The 27519-nt window shown below is 38.3% G+C and overlaps 1 protein-coding gene across 1 annotated transcript in view; it reads right to left on the reverse strand.

Annotated features, from left to right (window-relative positions):
• Positions 1 to 23832, reverse strand: part of CD6 (CD6 molecule) — a gene marked incomplete at its 3' end in the record, with an annotated part of 41561 nt that extends 17729 nt beyond the window's left edge. The window contains exons 1-2 of the mRNA XM_081332625.1: positions 23660 to 23832; positions 5647 to 5715 (exon numbers count right to left, since the gene is read on the reverse strand). Of these exons, the coding sequence (XP_081188751.1) occupies positions 5647 to 5715; positions 23660 to 23714 (124 nt within the window). The 5' untranslated portion in view covers positions 23715 to 23832. The remainder of the gene's footprint in view (positions 1 to 5646; positions 5716 to 23659) is intronic.
• Between the last annotated feature and the right edge of the window lie 3687 nt (positions 23833 to 27519).

A 27519-nucleotide genomic window follows, 5' to 3' on the forward strand; every position in this document is an offset into this window, starting at 1 on the left:
AGGTGGTACGTGACCATCCTAGAAAAGTGGTAGCGGGGGAGGGGAATGAGCTGAACTGGTGGCAGCACCGCACATGCCTGAGCGAGAGATGGCTGGAGTTGCAGGGCTGTCAGGGCTCAGCGGAAGCGCCAGGATCAGTGCCGCTTTCCGGCTAATTGGCGCTTCGGGGCTGTCAGGGCTCAGTGGAAAGGCCAGGATCAGCGGAGCTCAGTGCCGATCCTGGTGCTTCTGCTGAGTCCTGAAGAAGCACCAATCAGCTGGAAAGCAGCACTGATCCTGGCACTTCTGCTGAGCCTAGAAGAAGCGCCGATCAGCTGGAATGTTGCAGCATCTCCAGGGTCTTGTGATTTACATTCAGATGCTTGGCAACTGATTCATATTTATGACGGTCACAGTGACCAAAACCTGCTGCAACCACCCAGCAGACGGGGGGGGGGGGTGGAATAAAAACCAAACAACACCCCCTCCCTGCCTGCTGCCAATCCTCAACAGAAATGCTCACAACAATGAAAACCTCGGACAGGAGGAAGAGTGCCACTGGGCGGGCAGGCAGGTGTCTTGCTCGGCTGTGGCTTAGGGGGGACTTTTTCCAGTGCCCTTGTAACTTCAAACAGTCACTAAGCAAACTGTTGTAAGTCAAGGACTACCTGTACTTCATCACTTTTTTCCTTTTTTTTTGGTCAAGTTTTTGACACCTTGCTAGGCGACTGGTGGTACTTGGATATTGTCATATCCCAAAAGTGGTACAATGAGTGAAAAGGTTGAAAAGCCCTGATCTTAAATACAAAGAAACCAAAGGCTTTAACAGCACAAGGGGATCCAACTGAAATATGTTCTGATAGGGGCAGAATCCAGTCACTGAGGAATCTCTCCAACCTGAGTTTTAATTGAGAGACATTCTCATGATAATGTAGCATATAGGATGGCAAAATGTCTTGAGGATTTGAGAGTGTTTTGTCCCCTGTTCCAGTTAAGAGCATTATGCAGAAGCATACTTCCTTTCCAAAGAAGTAGACAATTGTTTAAATGCTAAAAAAATGCTTTCCCTTACATTAGATGGCACTTGAGCACAAAGCAGCAAGTGACACTCACTTTTGCTTTCTACCAGAGCTTTTAATAGCTAAGCAGGTATGAAACTATTGTGGAGAAAAGGCATAAGAGGGAATTGTATATAATAATTCACTGTCCTTCTATCACATATACACACACTTCAGTTGGATTGATAAAACGAATGTTCCCAGGTGGATTAACTATTAGGGATTTCATAATACAGGTAATCCTTGCCTTACAACAGTTCGCTTAGTCACCGTTCTAAGTTACAACGGCATTGGAAAAAGTGACATATAACTGTTTTTCACACTTCTGACCATTGCCACATCCACATGATCACATGATCAAAATTGAGACACTTGGCAACTGACTCATATGTAAGACGGTTGCAATGGCCTGAGCTCATGTGATCACCTTTTGCAACCAAAGTCAGTGGGGAAAACAGCATCAGCTAACAACTGTGTTGCTAAGTTAACAACTAAAATGATTAACTTAACAGCTGTGGCAAGAAAGGTCATAAAATGGGGCAAAACTCACTTAACAAATGTCTCACTTAGCAACAGAAATTTTAGGCTCAATTATGGTCATAAGTCAAGGACTGACTCTATCAAAAAATAGAGTCTGCCAAGAACCACCCTAGTTTAGGCTGTGGTAGAAATCCCCAGCACCACCCAATGGGTCTCCAAAAAGGTCACTAAAAAAGAAATAAAAATCATTCTCCCCACCACCACCACCACCACCCAGCCCTCTTATCAGTGAGGTTGGGTAAACACAAAAACTACCACCCACACAGCTTCCTGCCTCTGATAAAAAATGTCACTGAGGTGAGTGTGCATGGAGTACAGGTAACCTCAAATACCGCTGTTGAGGTAGACGCCTCTGCCTGGGAAGAATCCCAGTGGGGCACTTAGCTATTTTTGTCCAGCAGATCCCCAGGCACCCACTGAGCACCACTCCACAACTGAAAATAAGGGTTGCATTCCTGGAAAATGCCAGCATAATTTATCGTGCAGCAGTTCTTTTCCAAACAGGAAAACAGATTATATTCCACAGACCATCAGGAGCAGATGGGACAGACGTAGTGAAAATTGGTCAGCCTGTTCCCATCCAATCTCTATGCACATGGATTTTGGAAAGCAATGACAGGGCCATGCAGACTTTTAAATCAATGGTAAATCATCATATTTGGGATGCTATTGTTCTGAAGAGTCTATCTTCCATCAATGGCCAGAATAAAGCAGTCAGATGAAGGAAGATGCCTGGAGAGCCGTACATCTCATTCTGTGCCACTGAAGAAGCTTACCCCTCTACTGATAACAGTGGCATATGAAACATTAAAACTTGGAATGTAAGAGAAAAAGAAGCAGAGAAAATGCAGAGTGAATAAGAGGTTCTTTTGGAAGTGGAGAAGAATAAACAAGGACCAGCCAGCAGAAAGACTAGAATTGAAAATGAAGGAGTCTTTTAAAGATTTGTAGGTGAATTATAGACACAATAGTCAACATTATCAGCTTGCCTTAGCATGAGGATGGTCCACTGACCGTTTCTCAAGAAAAGGACTGCATGATGTTGTCTCCTTTCTCCATTCCCAGCCCACTAGGATGGCAACCTCTCCATACCATTTCCTGCCATATACCTAAGTAGTGTTTTTAACTTGCATCAGTCCAAGCATTTTTCATTTTAGCAAAGATAAACGTCTCCATTCCATTTGGTTGTTGACTATAGTGACAGGAGCACTCCCTCCAATCGCCAATCACTGCCATCTATGGCTGTATTATTTTTACAAGTTCACCAATGAGAAGGTGAAAAGTGGTGCTTTTTCTTTTATAAGTTCAGTAATGGAATGGTGAAAGAGAATTTTTCTTCTCCTCCTCCTCCTCCTCCTCCTCCTCCACCACCACCACCACCACCACCACCACCACCAATCAGGGCTCATGGTAAATCTAGTCTATGCATCAAGCCATCATCTTGGCCAAAGCAGAGAAAATTCAGAAAATTTTCTGAATTTCTTAAGCCTGCTTCATTTCCATTCATCTTGTGAATAGAAGCTGAACAGCTTTAAGGCTTCAGTACAGAAAACCCATAACAATAAATTAAGGAAAAGGAGGTAATAAATGTTGTGGAGAAGTTGAAAAATGGCAAATATGCCAAAATAGGTTAGTGTAATTTGAAATGTATTGTAATTCATAAGTAATTTGCTTATGGAACTGCTGAGCAACTAGGTTGCATCTATGCCTATCAGCCTGGAAAGTGATGCTACAGATAGCCCTCGACCTATGGCTACAATTGAGCCCAAAATGTCTGTTGCTACTATGAGACATTTGTTAGTGAGTTTTGCTCCATTTTATGACCTTTCTTGCCACAATTGTTAAGTGTATCACTGCAGTTGTTTAGTAACATGATTAAGTAAATCTACCTTCCCCATTGACTTTGCTCATCAGAAGTTCATAAAAGGTGATGATACAACCCAGGAACATTGCAACCATAATACCATATATATGAGTCAGTTACCAAATGTCTGAATTCTGATCATGTGACCATGAAGATGCTGCAGTGGTCATAGGTGTGAAAAATGGTCATAAGTCACCTTCTTTAGTGGTGTTCTAACTTTGAACGATCACTAAATGATCTATTGTAAGTCAAGGACAACCTGTACTGTTTCCTTGCACAAAAGGGAAAGTAGTAGCAAGAACGAATGTAGTAAAAACAGAAGAGAAAGAATCAAGAATATATGGGTAATGAATAAATGACAGTAAAAAAGTGAGTGATCAATATGAAAGATAACCATATTTTTTAAAGTCAACATCCAAAGCACTTCCTTGGGATTCCCCTTGTGAGGGAATAGCAAGGAGTATAAAGACATCACAGAACCAACAAAGTCACTTTTGGGGTGATTCTACAACAACTGTCGATCAGAAGGTCAGCAGTTTGGCGGGCCAAATCCCGAGTGCCGCGTAACAGAGTGAGCGCCTGTTACTTGTCCCAGCTTCTGCCAACCTAGCAGTTCGAAAGCACATAAAAATGCAAATAGAAAAATAGGGACCACTACGGTGGGAAGGTAACAGCGTTCCGTGCACCTTTGGCGTCTAGTCATGCCGGCCACATGACCACAGAGACGTCCTCAGACAAACGCTGGCTCTTCGGCTTTGAAACGAAGATGAGCACCGGCCCCTAGAGTCGGAAATGAATAGTACGCATGTGCGGGGGAACCTTTACCTTTTTACAACAACTGAAGTCTTGCCCAAAGAAGCTGCTTGTCCAACAGGCTTTGTTATTTTGTAGCTGAGCAACCTCATTTCCCCCCCCATAGTATAGTGAGACCCTTTCTGTTCTTCCCATCCTATTTTTTCCCCTCCTTCTCCTTCTCCTGGAAAGCTATACAATGGGCAAAATTAATTGCTGATTTGAGGAGGGAAAAAAGATAAGAGGGAGATTGAGACCATTTCCTTATTGGTATTTTGCAGCTACATCCATCATTTACAGTGCTGAAATAGTTGTAATAATGAAGGCTTTCAACCATTTCAGTGTTAGTTGGACGAAATTGTAAAACAGTATAAATCACTAGTGAGGAACTGGCCCAAGAAGCAGAGCAGCAAAGGTCATTCCAAAGAGTTCATACACGCAGAGTTTTACAATGTGCAACTTAAATAAGGAGATTACTTGCTAGTTGATCCTGACATGTGCATCTCCAAAGAGTTGGTGAACCATGTCATCATATCCACAAAAATCTATCCACATGGTACACAGAGTACAAAGTGCAGCATATTCATAATAATGACAGCTGTCACAGGCCGCTCCACGCGGCCGCACTGACAGCTGTCAAAGGAATTGCGCATGCGCAGTCACGCTCCGCGGCCTGTCAAGACCGTCTACACGCGGCCGTTTGACAGCTGTCAAACGCCGCGCATGCGCCCTGCCCGCGAGCTGTCAAAACCGCGGGCTGTCAAAACAGCGGCAGCCGCTAACTGTCAAACTGGCGCATGCGCCCCAGCCGCGAACTCTGACAGCAGCTAGCTGTCAAAATACCGGCTGCCCGCCAAAGCCAGCAGACGGGATTCCCCCAGCTAACGCGCTTGCGCTATCACTGGGGAAATGTCAAAACTGCCAGCTGACTATTGGCACACGATCCCTCGGCGGGAAGAACACCCGCACCTGATTTGCTGTCCCGTTTGACAGCTGCCTATATAAGGCATGTTTGTACCGTTCTGTTTTGTCCGGGCTATGTCAAATAAAGGCTGTTGAATGAAGACGCGTCTCCCTCGTCCTTGCTGCCGCCAATTCACAAAGTAACAATTGAGGAACATAGCGGGAATGTAGCAGTGTGCGGTCCAAAACATCAAACTGGCCACAATGAATATACTGAACAGATGGTGCTTTGATCACATAGTGAGCAGCACCATCTTCACTGTTTGGACTCTACCCTATAGACACCCTGATACCATGGATAGAAATAGGCTTGTGAGTCATTCCTTATTTCTACATGCTCTGCTTCAGGGCTCTAGGCCTGTAATATTTGTCCTCTCATCTTGAGAGCAAAACATACTGTAAGTTTAAAAAGGTTCTTCCTAAGTAAAGTTTTCCCTCCCATATTTTTACCTGGTTTTGCAGTTGTGGTGTTGTTGCTGGTATTTCTGAGGGCAGGAGGTTCGCTTGGCTTGGCTTTGACTGAAATTAAAGGAGAATTTAAAGTGAAATGTCACCAATATGTCACCACAGAAAACCACTTCCATCCTTAACCTAAAACAATAGAACAGCCACAAATAATCTGAAAGAAAGCTGCTGTATCTAATTTAAAACTTGTTCAAATTTGAGAAACAATATTTGGTACATTGTGAGTAATAAACTCTAAAAAAAAACAATCTCATGTTTGGAATATTTTTGAAGGCTTTTTCTATTAGCAGGTACTATTTCTGCAATACGGATCAAATTGGTCTTATATGCATCGAAGCTTTCAATTCCTTTAGCATTCAATCTGAACATAAAAAAAAGTTAGAGTCTAGCAATTACGTTACTGAGAAAATGATTTAATGGATGCACAAGAACTATTCATTCCAAATATAAATGCAGAGTCTCTAGACAGGGAGATGGGTGGCATATAAACATATTAAATATAAATATATTAATTAATTAATTAAATAAATCACAAATATTAAACATTTCATAGTGAGGTGAGTGGAGTATTACTTTAATTAATAAATAATAAAAACTACAAAACAACATAATAATGTATAAAATATAGCAATTAAAATTGTAAATATTTCTTGGCATTTTTTCCCCAAGAAATATTTTAACCTGTTCCAAGTTAAATTCTGGTTCATGTCACTAGAAGGCAAAATCACGAAACTGATTCTCACTTACTTTGGCCATGCCATGGGGGGGGGGGAGTTCAGCGGAGAAAACAATTATATTTGGAAGAGTTAGTGGTAAAAGGAAACCAGGCCATCAAAGAACATGGTGGATGGACACCATCAAAGCTGACACCAGCCAAAGCATAGAAAAACTCAAAGAAGCAGTGCAAGATCGGAAGACGTGGATCACTCCATAGGATTGCCAAGAGTCAAACACGACTGAATGGATATCATCATCACCATCATCAATATCATCATCTACTTAACATGAAATGTCAGTGCTTGCTGTAAAAATGAAACTGCAATAGAAGTTTATTTTAAATATTTCCCATTTCTGATTTTCATTCCAGTTTACCTGCTGCTCAGAACCAAAGACTATTTTGCAAATGAAGTGCCAATCTATTATGAGAGAGTACTACAAAATTAAATACGGCATTTGATTAAGTAGTCAGTAATTCCTGAAGCCTAACTTCAGAATAAATGTATTCATCATGAGCTCATTTTTTTTTCTGCAAACGGCTCAGAGGGTAACCTCTTTAAAAACAACCAAATCAACACTGACTTTTTGTGACTCCAGGCAGATCCCCAATAAGACCTATGAAATTATCAGAGCTGTATCAAGCAGAGCTTAATGAAAGTATTTTTAGAGAATATTGGTTATTCTCTGCCATTTGATACCCCTGTTTTATTCAGCCCATTATCAATGGCAAAAAGAATGCTGTATCTGTTTATGTCGATTAGAGGTAAATCATTCAGTCACTCTTTTTTGAGATGGGATAGATAGATAGATAGATAGATAGATAGATAGATAGATAGATAGATAGATAGATGATAGATAGATAGATAATAGATAGATAGATAGATAGATAGATAGATAGATAGATAGATAGATAGATAGATAGATAGATAGATAGATAGATAGATAACTTATCATCTCCAGGCAACATGGATAAATTAGCTAATGAAAGATGAATGGATCATGCACAATACAAAAACTCTAGAAAATGCACCATCCAACTAGGAGCTTGGCAAAGTCATTCTTCTCTATATTTTCCTTTCCTAGAAAAAGAATTTGCTTTAGATAGACATCTCTTTCAAAGGAGAAAACAACTTTGGAGACGTTCCTAGGGGTGGACTATTCTTGCATTTCTGCATTTGCATGTTGGCCATGGGTTTGATGGAAATATCAGTATTTTCTTTTGGAAGGAAAGTTATTTCCCCCAGTGATCTGCAGCCTCCCTGGCTTCCCACACTTCCACAGAGAAAGGAGAAAGGAGGAAATCCATCCAAGGTAAGCTATTTACCTTGAGTAAAATTACTATTAATGCTAAAAGAGAATCTGCCCTTGAGGAGCAATTGGAGATTTTTTTTTCTTCTCATTTCAGGTAGATCATGGCAGATTTTAGCTTCTATTTCCTTATACCAACCTCCCCCCTCCCCCCCTACTATTCAGATGCTTTCGCTCTTGATTAACAACAAAGCAGGTCCCAGTGGGAGATCATTTTGAAATTTTTGCAGTGTTAGCATCTGAACTCAAACTAAGTATATGCATGATCTGAAATTAATTTAAATGACTGACATGACCTGAATGGCATTTCTACAGACTATGCAAATGTGCATGCATTGTGGAAAGTGGATTTTGTGAAAATTAGTTCTGATGCTGTCAGAGAAAGTGAGAGCAAATCTGACCATTGCAAAACCAGATAGAAGTAGGTCAGCCCATTCAAAAGATGAGGCCAAGTTGTCTGCTGTTTAGGCAGGGATAAAATGAAACTGAAGAAGGTTTCAACATTCTTACTATAATTAAGTTGGGCAGCTGAAATTCATAGAGTGGTGGCTTTCTGACTTTTTTTAAATAAGTACTACTTATCCAAAGTTCTTTCCAATTTTTTTTTTGGTCACCTTGCCCATATGATTCCAGCCCTGTGTGATTGGGAGAGGACTAACAGTCAGTTTGGTGTAGTGTCGAAGATGCTGGCCTAGAAATCAGAAGACTGTGAGTTCTAGTTCTGCCTTATGTATGAAAGCCAGCTTTGGACCAGGCACTCTCTCCCAACCCAACCGTCAGGTACAAATAACCAGATCCACACGTATAAACTACCTGCTTTGTTGCACAATGCAAGATTTCACTGCAATCTTTTCAGGCAGGCAGTTTGCCTCTGGGGAAAAAAACTAGATAAGGTTCATTGGCATTCAAGAGGGGGGCACACCCTGCCCTCTTGCAAATAGCAATTCCAGACTGACCCCCGCTTGAACCCTCCTCCTGTCTGGGACAGGCTCTGTAGGAGATGGGCCTGAGGACAGGGTCAAACGCATCATCAGTCTGGAGTCCCTACGTCCCCTAAAGATACCCAAGTCTAACCCCCCCACCCTTGAAGTCCCTTGATTCTTATCTGCCGTCAATTTGCCTTGACTGTTAGTAGATCAGGTTCTTGTATAGGCTGCATGGGAATAAACTTGCAGTATTTTTGAACTCTATCTTGCCTCCTGGTTTCTTGTGCCGGACAGTCTCTCTTTGACACCAACTCACCCCACAGGATTGTTGTTGTGGGAAGAATAGATAGCAGGAACATCAAAATTGTCATTTTCATTTGTTTAACGGTGTAATATAAGGATAACTTTGCTCTCAGAATTGGCAAAACATTTCATTTCATTTTAGTACTGCATAAATAATGATATAGAAGGAAAATCTTTGAATTTACTGATCCGACGCAAATCGCGACATCAGCGTGCTAACTACAGTTTCTTTGTAATCGTTCATTTCTTTTACATTTTTTAAACCTAAAAATACCATGTATGTTGTATTTAATCTTACAATTATAAAAGCTTATATTAACAGTTATTTAAAAACTAATTAAACATTTACTAATCTAAAGCAAATTACCACCTTAGTGCATTAAACACTTTCTCTGTAATCTTTCCTCCAGGCTAAAGAAACACTACATATTACATTTAATAACTTTACAGTAACTTACTTTACAGTATATTAACAGTTACTTATAAGACAAATAATTAAATTGCTAAATGAAAATGTCTTTGTGTCCATTTTTTCATCTGGTTGGCTTCATCCTTTAAAACAGCATCCCCCAACCTTTCCGCCTTGGTGGACCCACAGAGGCAGTGGCAGCAGCAGCGGGGGGAGAGAGGATGTATCATGCACGTATGATGCTTTCACAAATGCATGCACGCATTCTCATCCACCACTTCTGTGGCCCAATTCTGAATAGACTGTGGCCTGGCACCTGGCCATGGTCTGGAGATTGGGGACCCCTGCTTTAAAAGGCAATTAAAAACTTGTGAAAAATCAAATAGCGAGGGACCCCATCAACTTAAGACACAGTCACTTAAACCTCATCATCTGCGTCTTGAAAGTAACACCATCCTACATTTTTTTGACTGGAAAATCAAGTGAGTAACAAGTTCTCCTGGAGAAGGGAAAGCAGATGACTTTTTTTTTGATCAGTACTATCACATATTCTTGAAAATGGGCATCTTCTCCTCCAATATTCCTTTTAAACTAGATTGATGGGGATATATGTTTCTCTTTGAAAAAAAACTTAAAACAGAATATTTTTTTCTGGAGGTACAGCAGGGCTGTAGCCAGTAGTAATCTGGCAGCACCTTTCCCAATTAATAAACTTCATTAAAAGGCATAAGCTGCAGCTCACAAAAGCTTGGGCCTTTTAATAAAAATTGCTAGTTGGAGAAAGCGCCACCAGACTCTCCTGATTTTTGCCACCAGCAATGAACATGGTTCTCCTCCCACAGCAGCTTTAAGTAATCTTAGGCTCCAGAGAGATGTGGCAAGTAATGCACACTTAGCTTTCTGGGACCAGGTAATACTGCCACCATCTTTGGATTTATGCTCCCAAAAGGAAATCTGTGGCCCTTGAAATGTTGCTGAAACCATCACCAACAATCTGGAATGACTGGAGTCAGATTCTAAGGACAAGTGGAGGAGAATCTATTGGTCTACGCCAGTGGTTCTCAACCTGTTCTTCAGCACAGACCTCCTCCCCTTTAAATATTCTTTGTGGCGACAGATCACAAGACTTAACTCAAGATTTAAATCATAACATTGCTTCAAGATTTTGTGGATCCCCTGTGATGACATTGTGGGGGCCCCCCAGGGGTCCGTGGAGCACAGATTGAGAACCACTGTTCTATGCAGTTGAGAAAAGCAGAAAAGAAATAGAATTAATCAGTGAAATATTTAAGATGCATATTACAGGATTTAGCAATTATTTAGGAAACAGCATGAAGAACATACTGTAAACTTATGCTCACAAAATAAAAAACATGAAACTTTTTAAAAGAAAATAATAAAATGTTCTATCACTGGCATAACTAAGATTTTATTTATTTATTTAGCCACCCAATTCACACATAGGTGGCTCTGGGTGGCTACATGGGTTTGGTTTTGCTTTTATAATTTTTAATTCCTTTTCATAATTATTAGACAATGGTTTTATCCAGTTATTATCTTACGTATTTACTGTTTTACTGGATTGTTGTATGCTATTCAGAGTCACTTATTCTGAAATGGACAGCCAAATAATTTGATTGATAGATGATAGATAGATAGATAGATAGATAGATAGATAGATAGATGCTTGTAAGATCTCAATGCAAGTACAAAGAGGGCAGAATTTATATAATGATGTTGTAATGCACATTTGTCTTCTCTGCCCTAGGTAAAGGTAAAGGTTCCCCCACACATGTGTGCTAGTTGTTTCCAACTCTAGGGGCCGGTGCTCATCTCCATTTCAAAGCCGAAGAGCCAGTGCTTGTCCAAGGATGTCTCCATGGTCATGTGGCCGGCATGACTAGACTCCAAAGGCACACGGAACGCTGTTACCTTCCCACCGTAGTGGTCCCTATTTTTCTACTTGCATTTTACGTGCTTTCGAACTGCTAGGTTGGCAGAAGCTGGGACAAGTAACAGGCACTCACTCTGTTACGCGGTACTTGTGATTTGACCCGCCAAACTGCCGACCTTCTGATCGACAAACTCAGCGTCCTAACCCACTGAGTCACCGCGTCCCTTCTCTCTGCCCTACAGATGACCATAAAGAAATAAATATATTGAAGGAAAGTAATTCTCTTCACAATTTTTTTCCTAGTATTTTTCCACAAGCGAAAATGACATTTTTGGGGGGGATGAATAACTGATTTTTTATTCATTAGTTGCAACATGAATTGATGAACCAGCTTGCCATACAAGCCTGATGTTGTGGGCTGAGAGAGAATAACTGGCCCAAGTCATCCAGCTGGCTTTCATACCTAAGGCAGGATTAGAATTCTAGAACACCCAGCGCCTTGGTTTGTAGCTTGCTCCCTTTGCCATTACTCCAGGCAATCTCTGAGAATTGGACGCAATTGAATGGAAGGAATATAGTTTCTTTCAATGTTTGTGTGTTATTTTGCTCTTTGCAATCAGAACAGCCTTTATAGTCGTTATACCTCATTCCAAGATAACTAAAGATCCATGCACACCGTTTCCCACAAATATTCCCACAAATTCCAGGCCAAATTCATTAGCTCCACTGCTAAGTACAGATGAGTGTAATTGGTAAGAAACAACGTGAAACTAGAGCTACTTCTGGAACAGAGCAAAGACCCCATAAAGCAGAGGTTCCTAAACCTTTTCCCATCACACTTCCCTTTAGTGTAATCTTAATATACACACCTCCCCTAAAAATCCAAAACCCTATACGAACAGTGAAGCTTTATTTTTAATAAGGCATAAAACATTTAACAAATGCAATGATTCACTTAACAACTGTGGCAACAAAGGTCATAAAATAGGGCAAAATTCACTTAACAAATGTCTTGCTTAGCAAAAGAAATTTTGGGCTTAGTTGAGGTCATAAGTCAAGGACTACCTGTATTTTGGGAAAGCTGGATTTATTGTAACAATGCAGAATTAAAAGATACTTCATACTTCCCTCAGAATCTGCCTGAATCTCCCCAAGGGAGATACACTGCCATAAACAAAGATATTCTCCAAGGTTTGTGAGTGGAGAGCACTAATAAATTCACAGATTCAATAAAGTCAACTTAACCATTTCATTCCAATCCTCTTTCTGTCCATGCTTTTAATGGAAAAATGGGAACAATATTTCTGTAACTGCTCAGAAGTAAAGAATCTGTTGTAGAATCTTGGTTTTGAGCCACCCCATTTTTCCTTGCCCATCTATTGAGTTTATCTGATATTCAAATTTTGATTAAATCCAGTCCAATTTCCTTAGCAGCAAATTTATAGTTTCCTAGGCCTGTAACACTGTTTTCATCCAGGCGTTGGGATGTGACTGTATAAGGCTCATGTAATACAACTATAACATGGTAGAACTCATTAGTAAGGGTATGGGAAATGATCTAATCTATTTCAAATTTTATAATTAATTTGTTCTCAATTTGCAATTTAATAAATTGGTCCGATCTCTAAATCTAATCTGCACAGATTGCCAAATGAATTTTGAAAAAAAAATCATAGTTCTACATATAGAAAATATGGAGGAATCTATGAATTGCCTCAAAATCTTTAAAAAATTATTTATAGAACATGTGTGTGTTTTTTAAAAAATTCCGAGATGTAAAACTAAATAGATAAAAAAGATCAATAGAATTCATCTTTTTGGAATCAACACACCTCAAATGGGTTAACTTGAAGACTGCATCTAAAATCTGGGATCCATGACTCCCATTCAACTGAAATTTGTCAAAGTTTGGGCACTTTAGTCCTTCCATGATGTCATGTTACCGTGCTGCCATGATCAACTGCAGTCATGTGAATGACATTTCCAATACTCCTTGCCAGCTTCCTACAAGAAAAATCAATAAGGAAGCCACCAGGAAGTTGGGAGTCACTCCTGCTTCCACTGCTTTTTTGCTCACCCATAATCATTTTGTTTCCCTGTAAGGAAATATCTCTGAAACAATGACCCAATGGGTCACAGGTTGTCCAATGGTTGGTTCTGATCATGGCAAAAATGTAATCATAGATTTGGAAAATTGGTGGCTTTCTAAACTGCAATACCCACTAGGTGCATCGAGCATGGCCAGGAATTATAGTCTATAGAATTATATACAATTTTATAACATAATACATATAATACTGTATATAACTATATAGCAAAAATATTGTTTATAAAGTTACATACAACTATAGGAATGTGCAGACCAGCATCAACTGGAAGGCTACAGTTTCCCACTGTTTAGAAGCCAAAGTATTATATAACATATATAAATACAAAGCTACAGAATAACTTTCAAAACAAGTAGAGTCCCTCCAAAAACGACTACTGAAAGACAATTTGCCATATCATAGAATGAAATTATGAAATATATTCGTTATATACTTTAAGGATGTATAGTGAATGCAATTTAAATACATTAATATTTTTGAGGGAGTTAATTGCTGCTGTTTTTTTGTTAGCCAACTTTCTTGTCCCATCCTGACCAACTTTTAGTTACTGACTACAGCAGCCATCAAAAGCCGAAATATATTTCACTGCAGTTTACGCTCTACTAATTCCCTTGAACATCATGCGGGGAGGGGGAGAAGAGAAATCTCAAATCTAGCAAACAAGCAAACAATTAGAATTGCACACTAATTCCAAAATACTTTGTTTATCATCTTTCTATCTTACCGTAGTTCAGTACCTTTAAATACAAATGAATAGAATAGAATAGAATAGAATAGAATAGAATAGAATAGAATAGAATAGAATAGAATAGAATAGAATATTTTTATTGGCCAAGTGTGATTGGACACACAAAGAATTTGTCTCCAGTGTACAAGTTCTCAGTGTATATACAAGCAACGAAGGGATAAATCATAAATCATAAGATACAACCAACAAAGTCATAAAATACCAATAGACGCAGTTAATAGGTGAGAAGAATAATAGTAATACAGCCCTATTACATGGTTAGATATCTTTAGGCATAAGACAGTGCTGGTGGAGTTAGGTGTTTAACAGAGTGATGGCATGAGGGGAAAAAACTGTCTTTGTGTCTAGTTCTATTAATAAACTAAAACATCTGCATTTATTTTATGTTTGTACAAAACACCTTCCAGTGATCAGTGAAATATCTTGAAGAACTTACCTTGGTATTTGCTGTGTGACCTGGTCCAATAAAAAGTTACTAAAAATCCTCACAGATTTTCCAGGAATACTCTTGTATGTAAATTTACACAGGACTCAGGAGTATCCTCAGGATATGGTAAAAAATGTGACGATGGTGACCACAATGGTAAATTGATGCTTCATCTGCTTTTGCATGTGTTGCACAGCCCATCTTGATTTTTTTCATAATAACCTGAGATTCCCCCCGACAATCATGATCAACCAAGGTAGTAAGCAGATTACTGTGGCAGAAATCTGCATTATCGACATTTGATCTTTCATCTCAGTACACAAATCTAATTAAGCAATATTTTAATTTCTCTTGAAAGCCATTCTCCTGAAATACTCATGAGTAAGAATATCTGCATATTTATTATAGTTTTATTTTCTGTAAACAATTTGACCCTTGTTAATAATTGCAAAAGGCTTGTAAAGAAGGAAAATATGTTAAATTCCTGGGTTGAAATCACTCCCGTAATTCAAATTAATGTTGTTCTGAAGTTTATTTTCTCAGTTACTGCTATATTACATCAAAATTTATTCTGCAGAAATGCAATGAATTATTAATCGCATCTCCTAAATCCAGAATAGATTCCTGGTGGGGAAAAAATTTGCATGAATTTGAAAGAAAGAAAATGGCACGTAATCAGCACATCTTTGAAAAACATGAGACTGGAAAACTATACTGCTTCAAGCCCTCACATGAATGTTGACTTAGTTTAATATCAATTAATGGTAAATAAATTCTTATGGATTGAAATGAGACCAAATTTCTTTTAAACTCTTTAATTCTAAATATACAAAAGCAGTATAAGGAGATTTTAATTGTCATCAGCATCAAATATTTTTTTCCTGTTCTCAGAGTCCACCCACCCAATCTCTACTTCTGTCTTATATATTTTCAAAAAAAACTGCAAGCAAATTAAAAATCCTATTTTTTTTCCTGCCAAGGGGCCCATTTCTTGAAGGAAATTTTATTGGGCAGAACTGAAATTCAATTAAATCCCAATGTTCAAATCAATAGGTTTGTTTTAGGATTTAAAATATATTGATATTTGGCAGAATTGTGTGTGCACACACAACCCAACTCTTTGTATTATTGTTTTTATAATTAAGTATGTTTAAATAACCTTCTGAACCTGATATCCCATTCTAAGTAAGCAACAGAGCTAAGACTGAAGAAGGTGCAAAGAAGACACGTGTCATTGACTTGTCTGGTTAAAGGAAGTTTCTGTGAGATTGTCAAGCCTACCGCTACTTAACTGTACTAGGGCACTTGCAAAACTGCATGGGAAATTGAATTTTTACAATTTTTAAATCATTCTTTATGGGTTTTTTTCCAATTGTATAAATGTCAAGGATTTTATGAGCATGGATATTTGTATTCTTGGAGGCCATTCATTCTTCAAACAGACACCTAAGAAATGATAATATAATTATTTGCACACAATCACTCTCTCATTTAAATTAGGCCATGTGAGTTAGGTTAGCAGATTTACACATGCCAGTATTGTATTTCATCAGATTCCATAACAGGCAACAAAGAATTTGCTTTTTCCAGTGAGATGTCTTTCTTTTCCGCTCTGAAGTAACTAGGTCATCAGGCAAGTGCATGAAGACATGGCTTGAAGAAGTCTTTGGTGCTGCCTGCTGTAACACATACAGTTGTTTTCTGACACAATGCATTGGCATATTGACAGTATAACGGAGAATTCTTGGGGCAACACTTAACTTTGCTGGGCCACAAATTATGGTTAATTGTATGTTTCCCCCCCTCTTTCCTGCAATCACGTTTGATTCTTGGAGCCTGCCTGGAAAAGTCCATGCAGTTTTCTTGGCAAGGCTTTTTCAGATGTGGTTTGTTATTGCCTCTTTCCTAGAGTTAAGAGAAAGTGACTGGCCCAAGATCACCCAGCTGGCTTCATACCCAAGTCATGACTATAACTCACTGTCTCCTAGTTTCTAGCTTTAATCGTTACACCAAACAGGTTGCTTTAGCTTTATTTTTAAAGAGCGGGATTAATCTATTTTTTTAAAAAGGCATCATTCAATAGGTTGCATACTTTTGATATATCACTAATTGTTTCTTTATTGAAGAGGTGCATCACTCAAGGAATGTTAGTTCCAATGAAGCAGAGAAGTACTACAAGATACCTCATATATGTTCAATTTACTGTGATTGACAGTTGGATGTGATACCTTCATGAATAACAAAATATGTTTTATAGAATAGTTTTCTAGGTCTATAAAACATTACATCTTTAAGGTGATACTAAAAAACTCTTTGTCATTTTAATACTTTCTGTTCCTGTAGTTTGTAACTCTATAAATATTTTTTTGATCAGGATAGTTGCCTTTCTTGTATATTTTTGATACCCTACAGCAGTTTTACCATATATGTGAACTTCAGCTTTTTACATCCTTAGGGAGGGCATAAAGTATTGGCTGAGAAATTTTTAGAATTGAATTCCACATACTTGGAAAGTATATAGGAAAAGATTGGTCTAGAGAGAGATAAGTGAAGCAAGCCAACTCTGCAGAGAAATACAATTTAACAAACTGATCAAATACCAACAACACAAAACAGGATATTCCAACCTAAATCAGACTCCACAAACAAAAGATAAATCAGATTTTTGGTTTGTAGAGTCCTTCCTAAGGAACTCAGAGTTTGATTAAGATTCATGGTGCTTCCTTTTTTTTGTTATGTATAGTAGAAAGATCATCTATTATAAGTGATTCCAAGATGAAGGTTAGGAATCCAGATAACAACAGGTCTGGAAATGATTAGGGTTAGCAGAGCCTTGAAAAATCTATTAATTCGAATAGATCTATTGCAATTGCAAAATGCCTTATTGTTAACACTGCTTTACTTTAAGCTAACCTAAGAATTCTCAAGCCATGTGTGGATTCTTAAAGCAATCATTTTTTAAAAAAAAAATCCTTTAAAAATCAGATTTTACTTGTTTGCTTTTTCTAATTGTGGCCAAATTGTATTCATTAAATTATTATTTGCATCACAGAATAGCATTTCAAAATGAACTTTATTAATACTTGACTCTCTTATTATTTTACAATGCGTTTCAACATTTCCATCAAAAACTGTGCATGTGTCAGGTATTTTGAAAGTGTTTATTATTTGCTCTAAAGGGTAATTAAAATTAACTGCTTTTTTAAATTAAAATCAAAATTGTTTAAAATTTTAAATTAAAATTATTAAAATAATAGTGATTTAATTAAATAAAATAGAATTGATCCAGAATGCAGTGGCATGGGCAGTGATGGGCATGTCTCAGTATGACCATGTAACTTCATATAACTTCATAAGCTTCCCTGGTTGCCAGTCTGTTTTCTGAGTGTGATTCAAGATGCTGGTCACTACCTATAAAGCCCCACAAGGCAAAGAGCTTGTTTATTTGAGGGACTGTCTAACTTCCAGAGTATTTGCCTGTCCAGTTTGATCTGACAGGATTGACCTGCTCAGGGTTCGGTTGGTTAAGCCATGCCATCTGTCTTCAAGACCCAAGAGTCTTGCCTGGAATAGTGCCTTCTGCTCAGAAGCCCCTACCCTCTGGAACAAGGTTTTCCACAAGACTCAAACGGCCCCCACCCTTCTGGTATTTTAAGGGGCCCTGAAGATGTGGCTTTTCGTCCAGGCCTTTGGCGAGGATGATTGATGCCCATGTGGTGTTTTTTTTAAAAAAATTGTTGCTTGTTTTTAAATGTTTTAACCATTTGTAAACTGCCCCAAATCATTGGGAGTCAGGCAGATTTATCTATCTATCTATCTATCTATCTATCTATCTATCTATCTATCTATCTATCTATCTATTTATTTATTTATTTATTTATTTATTTATTGATATTTGGGGGGGCAATTGAAATGGGTAAATTTCCCATTTCTGTAGAGTATGGCAACTGCCACTTTTGATGATATGACAAACTATTCCTGATCCATTGACAGTAACCGCCAATGAGTTTGTCTTAACTTGGAAATATTTTTGTATTTGTGAAGATCTTTGGCAACTCTACTAGCATGACCTTAAGTACCTCATCCATATCCTTTGGAATGTCTACAGGAGTGTACATCTTAGTAAAGTAGTATTTAATAATTTAATTATTAAAAATAAATGTATATTTATTTCTTGCTGTACCCTAAAGCCAATACAATAAAGTAAGTAAGTAAGTAAATAAACAAATAAATAAATAAATATTTTTACTGGGTCACAGTGATACAAATCTGAGTATTCTTTAAGTAAATAACTCTATCTTTGCTTTTCTGTTTCTACTAAGTTTAGCTTAGTTGATTTCTTTTGTTCACAGCTTGCTAATATGAATTTTATTTCTCATATAAAACTAGATTTTTGATCAGTGAGCAAACACAGAATAACAGTGAATCTCTGCAGTCCTTGAGCACTTCTGTGCTGATGTTTGGTCATTTACTGTAAATTTATTTACATGCCTCAACTATGACAAACATATAGTCACATTTAGATTAAACCATAGCATTTACACCTGTCTTGTGCTCCAAAAAACAGTTGCAACCAGAAAGTGACCCAATATGGCCTTAACCCTGACTATAATTGTTTGCGAGCTGCTACTCTAATTCCTAGCATTAGAGTATTCCGCTGCTCTGAGAATCTCTTTCACTGGTTCAGACAGATATATAAACAATTTCTGGGAACATCAATATTTTCTCCTGCCTCCTCCTAGCTGGAATTTTCTATTCGAGTTTTAGAACAGTGTTTTTCAACCTTAGCAATTTTAAGATGAGTGGATGTCAAGTTGCAGAATTCCCCAGCTAAAATATAGCTGACTGGGGTATTCTGGGAGCTGGAGTTCACCCATCTTAAAGTTGCCAAGTATGAGAAACACTGGTTTAGAACAGTGAGATTTCCACAGAACATACTAGAATTGCAAAACTTCGGGTCTAACCTTGAGTTGATAATGAAAGGCAGAGATTTTCCAATCAAGTGAATTATAAATATAAGATAGAAAACCGGGAAGGAATATATATCGATTGTTATATATAAAAAATGCTTCAATGGCCTGAAAGGATAAATGACTTTTACTGTAGCTCCATGAACAAGATTCAAACCCACAAATAATCATTAAAATCCTTCTCAATATCTGTTTAGCCTTATCTGAAAGAAACAGAAGATGGTTCAAAGAGAGGATCGATTTGTTCAGAGGTTCAGAAAAGAGAGGCACTAATATTAAGGGCAGCAGGAACTGGTATCATGTAATCTTGCTCACTATTTCTGTTATACAATCATTGAGTAAGAATAAAATAATATATGACAAGTGCAAAAAGGCTATGTTGTAACTATTCATAGAGTGCTGTTCAAATATTTAAAAAATAATGATGGGGAAACAGCAAACAAGTATTGACAAAAGGCAATAACTAATAAACTCAAGCAACCATATTTTTAAGGAACATCAGTTTTACATTGATAGGACAACCCACAATTATCATCCTAGAGACTAAAGAAATTAATAATTACAGCATACACTCTAACACTGGCTCCTTTTACAACAATATATTGTTGTATAGAATTAAAAACTTTGTATTTCTATCCCAGGTAAATCTTGGAAAGTTCTTTAGACCTTTTGCAACTGAAGTTTACAAAACAGATCAAATTTGAAGCACGGATGGTTGACTTATCCTCTGCCAATTTTTAACAAGTCATTCAGAATGGACCCTGAACACAATCTATAAGTAACATTAACTTTGCTAAAATTGAAGAATATTGATTATAATGTTTCAAAATGTTTGTTGGATTATTATCGGCAAATTATTATGGAAGCTTAACAGGAGTTGGTGGACTACAGAGGAGTCGTGAAGCATACTTCGCCGGCGGGTTGAGGTGATCAGGTATACTGTCTTCTAATAACAATTAACTAAGAAAAACAAATCTGGTACCATAAAATAAAATACAACAGGATCAAACTATAAGGGATGCATAGTTTTGTACCTGCATAGCTAGTTACAGAAATAAAAGTTAACATGGGGAAAGAGGCTACATCAGACTGAAACTTTGTGCATGCAGTATACTACAAGTCTCTGATGGAATTATCCCACCTTCACAATTATTAGCAAGGCTGGAGCCAATGAGCAATTTCCTCCATTTTATAAATGGAAAAGGAAAGACAGGCTTCCTTTTGATTGAAGAGCAGGGGAGTGAAAAGATAAAAAAATGTCATTTCCTCTCATAATAAATCAGTTATCAAGATTCTTCATTTGCTGGTTGGTTTTTAAAAGATATCAACTGTACACTACAAGGGCAAAAAGGGTAATAAACTGCGTCAATTTCTAATTTGGCCAGTAATGAAAGTAGCAGCACTTTGTAAAATGCAGAGACTTTGCCCATCGTCCTGAGCAAATTAAAGACTGTTTGCAGTTCTCCTCATTACAGAATTATATGCCACAAATATATTTTCAAGTAATGTGTTTGGAAGGTGGTAAAAAATATTGTTCTTGGGCAAGATACACAACTTGAGTTTTTAAAGGGCAGCTGAAAGGTGTAACACAGCATCACACCTTTTGTTCTGGGCTGCTTCCTTTTATTTTAGGAGCACACCCGACTTCTGGATTCAGAATTTTAAAATCGCTGTTTCCTAAAGTGGAAAAGCACGGCCAATTGCTCTGAATGTATATTTGTAAGGTTTCATTAGGCCTCCAAAGAGACTGGCAATAAACTTTAATAGCTCAGCCTAATAAGATGCAGTTGTGCCTCCAAAGGAAGCAAAAAACACCCAAATAAATGACTAACACTTAGGCCAAAGGTCGTCTGTATAACAACTTTCATGATCATGAAAACCAATGGTCGAAAAGAACTTCATTCAGGCTTTAAGATTGACCTTGTACCAGTTATCAAATGCCATTCCAGATACTAGTCCCAAAACAGATTCTTGGAGAACCCCAAAATATGCTTCTTTGTAAGAATTCTGTTTATTTCCCCTCTTATTGTCCATAAGTTATTATTTAATTTATTGCTTAATTTATTATTCCATTTAGCAATTATTGTCCTTAAGGAATCATACACGATGAATGTGCATGGAATCACCAGGGGAAGTAGCTTCTAACAAAGGCTACACTTACTGAAATGGCCCTATTGCTACTTGTCATTCAGCGCACATCTTAGAGGTGGACAGTATTCTTGCATTCAGTTCATGCTATGCTAACAGCCTAAACACAGTCAGATGGTTTCTTCTTCTACCTTGTGAATCAAATTTAAAAAAGGAATGCAGAACAAATGTGCAGCTACAGCATAATATAGGGGATCTGAGGTCTTCTAGCTCCCATCAAACTGTAACTCCCAGCATCCCACTCCCCTTATCCAGGGGGACTGGAGCTGCTGGAAGTTGTGATTCTGTAGCATATGGATAATGTAACTTTTTGCATTATGAGTTGATAACTATTAAAGTACAAAAAACTAAACAGCTAAAGAGCTAAACAGAATTCTTACAATGACCACAAATTTTGAGGTCCTCCAGTGATCTTATTTGGACCAGTGCTATTACCAGCACATATTGACTAAGCTTGTAGAAAATAGCTAATACATGGAAATTCTGAAAATTCTAGTATCTACGAGGTTCCTTCCCAACTGCAAAAAAATAAAATGACAACAGAGAAGTAGAAGACCCTAATATGAAATTCATTCCTATCAGATCTCTTTCTGTCTCTCTCTGTGTGCCTCTCTCTGTCTCTCTCCCTCTCCCTCTTTCTCCTGAACTATCAGGAAAGAGAAATCTGAAACAGTCCAGTGTAAAGAGCAAAGATGTCTCTTCATATTCAGAAAAAGAATGATAATGTGATAACTGAGATTCAGTGCTTAGAGCAACATTTTTTTTATTATACAGTATTTTAATGTTCTGGAAAAATGATCACTACGGGAGTGGAGGAGACATGGTGGAAGATTATAAAATTAATTGAATGTTTGATTTTACCATTATTATTTAAGAATCACCTGTCAAAATTAGCTGGCAGTAGATTCAGAACAAAAGTAAATAGTCCCTTAAGGAATTTACTATTTCGGAAATAATTAAATAGCTCTTAAAGGAGGATTAAGCAAACACATAGTAGGTGAATAAAGCTAACAGCAGATATTAACTGAGTAGCTGCTAAAACTAAGCTGGCAGGGACTGCTGATTCCTAGCCAGGAGCAAACTGAGACTGTAGTGGTAGGAGAGGAGTAGAATCTTTGCTGGAATCGGCTGCTTGTGCACTTTCCAGCAATGGTTTTGTTGGCTGTGGTGCTGGATTAGATAGATCCTTGCCCCAAACCATTTAGCTTCTTTTATTTTGTTAAGCAGCTCCTTCAGAGGTCCCTGCAATCTGCATTTGGGGTAATGTGATAAACGGGCTCTGCATCACCCCTCTTTACATATTAACTTTTCAAAGACTGTAGCCTGCTTCTTCTTCCACTTTTCCTAACAGGGACTTTTTCTTCTTAGTCCAAATATTTGATGTGATGTTTGGAATCTGAGCAGTGAAATAATATTGATGATTAAGGGCTTAGAAGATTAGGAGACTTGTCATCTATCGGCTACTCAATTGCCTTTTCAGTTTCACTTCTGGAGCTATTGGAGGGCCATTGAAGAACTGCAGAAGAAATGAATAAAGGAGCCTACTCCTATCCATTTGGGCAATGGGGTTAATCAGGAGCCCTTCCTTGCAATCTATGCGGGATCGCATCAGATCACTTCTGCCTTGAACAGAAGAAAGAAGGGAGAAGCAGCAGCTCTAAGCTTGTGTTCAAAGTGTTGCTGATGCCAACAAACTGCAGAAATTACAACTTCATCAGAAAAGGAAGGGCCTAAAGGAAGGAGAAGGTTTGAATAATAAAAGAAGGGACATACTGGCTTTGAGCTGAGGCCTCATCCAAAGGTCCTTAAAAACACAGAATAATAGAATTGGAAGGGACCTTGGAAGTCTTCCAGTCCAGCCCTCTTCTTGAGCAGGAGACCCTACACCATTTCAGACAAATGGTTGTCCAGTCCCTTTTTGAAAGCCTCCAGTGACGGAGCACCCACAACTTCTGAAGGCAAGCTATTTAGAAAAACCTAAAGAAAAAGAAAAGTTGGAGAGGAATGAAGACGTAGAAATAAGCAAGAATGAAGAGGTACCTTCTCTGACCGCCATTAGGAAAAGGGCCATAAGGAACACCTCCACCAGATCCATTTCTCTTGAGTGTATATTAAATACAAAGATCTTCAGAGTTAGGCAAAAAAAAAAACAAATTCTCCCAGCAAGCTGTGTATTTCATTCTCCTGACGTTGTAACTAATTTCCATACAGCAACATCCCTCTCTCACTTGTGGTTTCACTCATCAAGAAACTGTCAATATGGTCCTAGACTGGGTGGCAGCTCAAGGAAGCTGAAAATTACAGCAAAGTGAGGCAAGAGCATTCAGAAGGTGGAGGGAGAAACAAAATGAAACTCTTATCAAAAATGATGCTGGTGATCAAGATGCTACAAAGAAAGCACTACTAGGGCTTCTTCCAGGAGAAACGATGAGATACAAAGGCTTGATAGTTTTATCTTGGTTCTTTTTCTCAGAACTGCACGATTTAGCTGTTGCTTTTTCTCTACAATGGACATATTCCTTTTTCTTTTGATGGGCTGAATTTTTTAATCAAGATTGTTGATGTCAATCCTGAAATTATAAAATTCTGTGCATTATTTTTCAACCACCTCTTTTTTTCTCTTTTTACCTTCGGATTCATAGTCCCTTTGGTTTGATATCCCCACATTCCCTGCTGTAAAACTCAAGGGAAACCATTCGGTCGCTAACTGAAAAAGATAGGCACTTGAAGCCAAACTGAAACATCTTTTGGCAATTTCTTAAGATCCTTCAGCTGTACTGAATAAAATAAGTTCAGCTCAATCCTAGTTCCTTAATGATTTCCTTTTTCTGTAATATCATTTACACTGGACTGCCCGTGCACGAGCTTTCAATCTGTTACTCTAAGTCAAAAAAATCAGAAAACACAATGTGCCAGTAAAGGGTGTCACCATATAGTTTTAATTTTAACTTTGGCCTCTAGTCTTCTCTACAAAATCCCAGGAAGCTTTGAAATGCTGCCCTCCAATGGACTTTTATCAGTACTACAGAAACACATAGGGGAGCATTTAATTGTAATGTTGCTAGGATGAACCCTCTGTGTTCTGCCCACCTGCTCCTGAACAAACCTGTTCATTGGACAATGGTCAGTGCAAAGCGGTGGTAAACTATGAGAAACCCTGTTGTCTCCTCACCGTCCAATGTTTTCTCTCTAGGGTGCCTCAGTGTCAGATACCACTCACACTCTAATATGTGGGAGAAACGGCCTGATCACTTCCTCCCTCCCAGCTTGTTTTTAGAAGTGCATGGAGTACAGACAAGAAGCAACGGATGGAAACTAGTCAAGGAGAGAAGCAACCTAGAACTAAGGAGAAACTTCCTGACAGTTAGAACAACTAACCAGTGGAACAACCTGCCTCCAGAAGTGGTGAATGCTCCAACACTGGAAGTTTTTAAGAAGAGACTGGCCAGCCATTTTTCTGAAATGGTATAGGCTTTCCTGCCTGAGCAGGGGGTTCAACTAGATGACCTCTGTTAAGTTCTCGGGTTCTGTGAGACATTAACGAGGCAGAATGGTGAAATAGTCACATCTTTATTCAACACTACAGAAGCAGCCCCCAAAGCTGCTCAGCTTCTATTTATTTGGGCTGCCGCTAGTCAGCAGCCAATGAGATTAAACAGTAACTTCCCGCCTTAAAATGCAAAGCAACAACTCCAGAGACAAGCTGTCTGGAGTTTAACTGTAACGGCTGTTAACCGTTGCATACACAGTTTACAAGCAACTTATCTCAATACATAACAACCTCCAAGGCCTCTTCCAACATCATCATCATCGTTGTTGTTGTTGTTGTTGTTGTATCTGGCTCTGCTGGCTGCAGTTGCTCTCTCTGCAAAACCTCCATAAGTTTGCAGTGTAGGGATGATAAAGGCAATGGAGAGAAAACACAATGGGTTTGATTGAAAGCAGGAAAAGATGTAGCAGAGCTCAGTATTGAAGATGCATCATGGAGTTGCAATGATTGGACCTTAGGAATTTCCATTTGCACTTACTTTATCATTATTGGATGATAACAGATGGACTTTAATCTCAGGACAAATGCTGGTAACTGGGTGTATTGTTCTTCCACAGTTCTACTTTTTTGTTTGTTATTGTCATATCCACAGGGAAACTCATATGGCAAAATATGCAAGTCTTATATTGCCTACATCCAAATCATGGCTTTGACCATGCATTTTCCCCATAAATGTTCATATAGAAGACAAATTAATAAAAAGAGTAGGCACTTACGTCAGAAAGTCCTTTCAACTGCTTGGAGTCATTTCATTAGACAAGTATGTACAGGGATCCATTTTTTTTGTTCTGTTAGTGATTTGGATTGTTATTTCTTAGCTGCCTGTATTTTATTTTTTATAATGTTTTTATTGTTTTTATTTAATTCTATTTGAGCCCAGGATTACTAGATGAGATGGGTAGTTATATACATTGGACAAATAAATAAAAATAACCTGTGCCACCTTCATATATATTCCCACAGCTATTGTTTAAAGAAGAATTACTTCAGCCAGATATGTCTAAAAGCCTTCCTAAAACAGATTTACAACATCACCAGAATGGCCTCAAAATCCCAGTGATACCTTCTGGTTTCTTTGCACCAACTTTTTCTCATTCCAAGGCTGCGCACAGTTGTGTGGGATAGCAAGATGGATCGCATATAAATTTAATAATAAATAATTTTAAAACATGATTTAAATAGGGTAATCCCATTGGTTTATATATTACAAATAAACCAATTGTCTTCCTATTCATCATAGAACCATGATGGGAAAAATAAATACGGTAATTCTGCCTCTCTGCAATCTGATTTTTGAAGGAGTTACTGGTAAATTCATGTGACCAGACCAGATTTTAATTGGTAGGTTCTCGTGCCCAAGTGATTTTGATACAAAGGCTACATCTTACATACAAGAAAGGTGGAGAGCACGTGCCACTGGTTGTGTTTCAACCAATCCCTGCCTTTAATATGTCCACCCTGACCCCTCCCAGAGTGTGTTGACCAGAACTTGCCTCAGTGAAGAATTTTGACTTGCTTAACAATCCAACCACACAGTCTGGTAAAGTCCTTGTGGAGAGCCAGTTATTAGCTTTACAAAGTTCAAGGCAGAACAAAGGCGGTCTGTTCTGAAGAGTGGTTTGTTTCAATCTCAGGATTAAATCTCAGAACCTCTGTTTTTGGTTCATGTGCTAGACATGTACTAAATGCAGTGCTTTTTTTGTAAAAGAAAAAGGTGCCGGAACTCACACATGTCATACAACCCGCCTTGCCTACTCTACAAGGTTCCATCCAAAAAAAGGTGCTGGAACTCCGTTCTGAGCATTCTATGACAAAAAAAGCCCTGACTAAATGGATATTCAGCATAGCAACCCACCTACTCCCTTTTGCAGTTTAGAAGTGGGGCTCTACTTTGCTTTTTAGTTTTGCTTCAAAAGGGCCCTTTTGCTCAAGCCTTACAAAAAAACAAAGCATATATTTCAAAGATCTGTACTGCCTTGCTGGACAGCACACATTTGTCCCAGGTGACTGAAAGCAGAAACAAGATTTCAAACAACAGAAGTAGGCCAGCAGTAGTAACTGAATTTTGCTAAGTTTGACTGGTGAGGAAAGGATCTAAAATCTGAACCTGTAAAGCAGTGTTTTCCAAACTTGGCAGCTTTAAGGCATTTGGACTTCAACTGCAGAATTCCCCAGCCAGTACACTGGCTAAGGAATTCTTTAACTCCACCCATCTGCTATGAAGCTTGTAATTGTGATCTATTAGCTCAGTCATGGCAATTGCCTACTAGGCATTCACAAAATTGATTTAATATTTTGCCTACCTGTTTGTCCACATTCCTTCCTGGCTGGTTGCCTGTTTTTGAACTCA

This window comes from Vipera berus (assembly GCF_964194415.1).
Source record: "Vipera berus genome assembly, chromosome: 1".
NCBI classification, from domain to species: Eukaryota; Metazoa; Chordata; class Lepidosauria; order Squamata; family Viperidae; genus Vipera; species Vipera berus.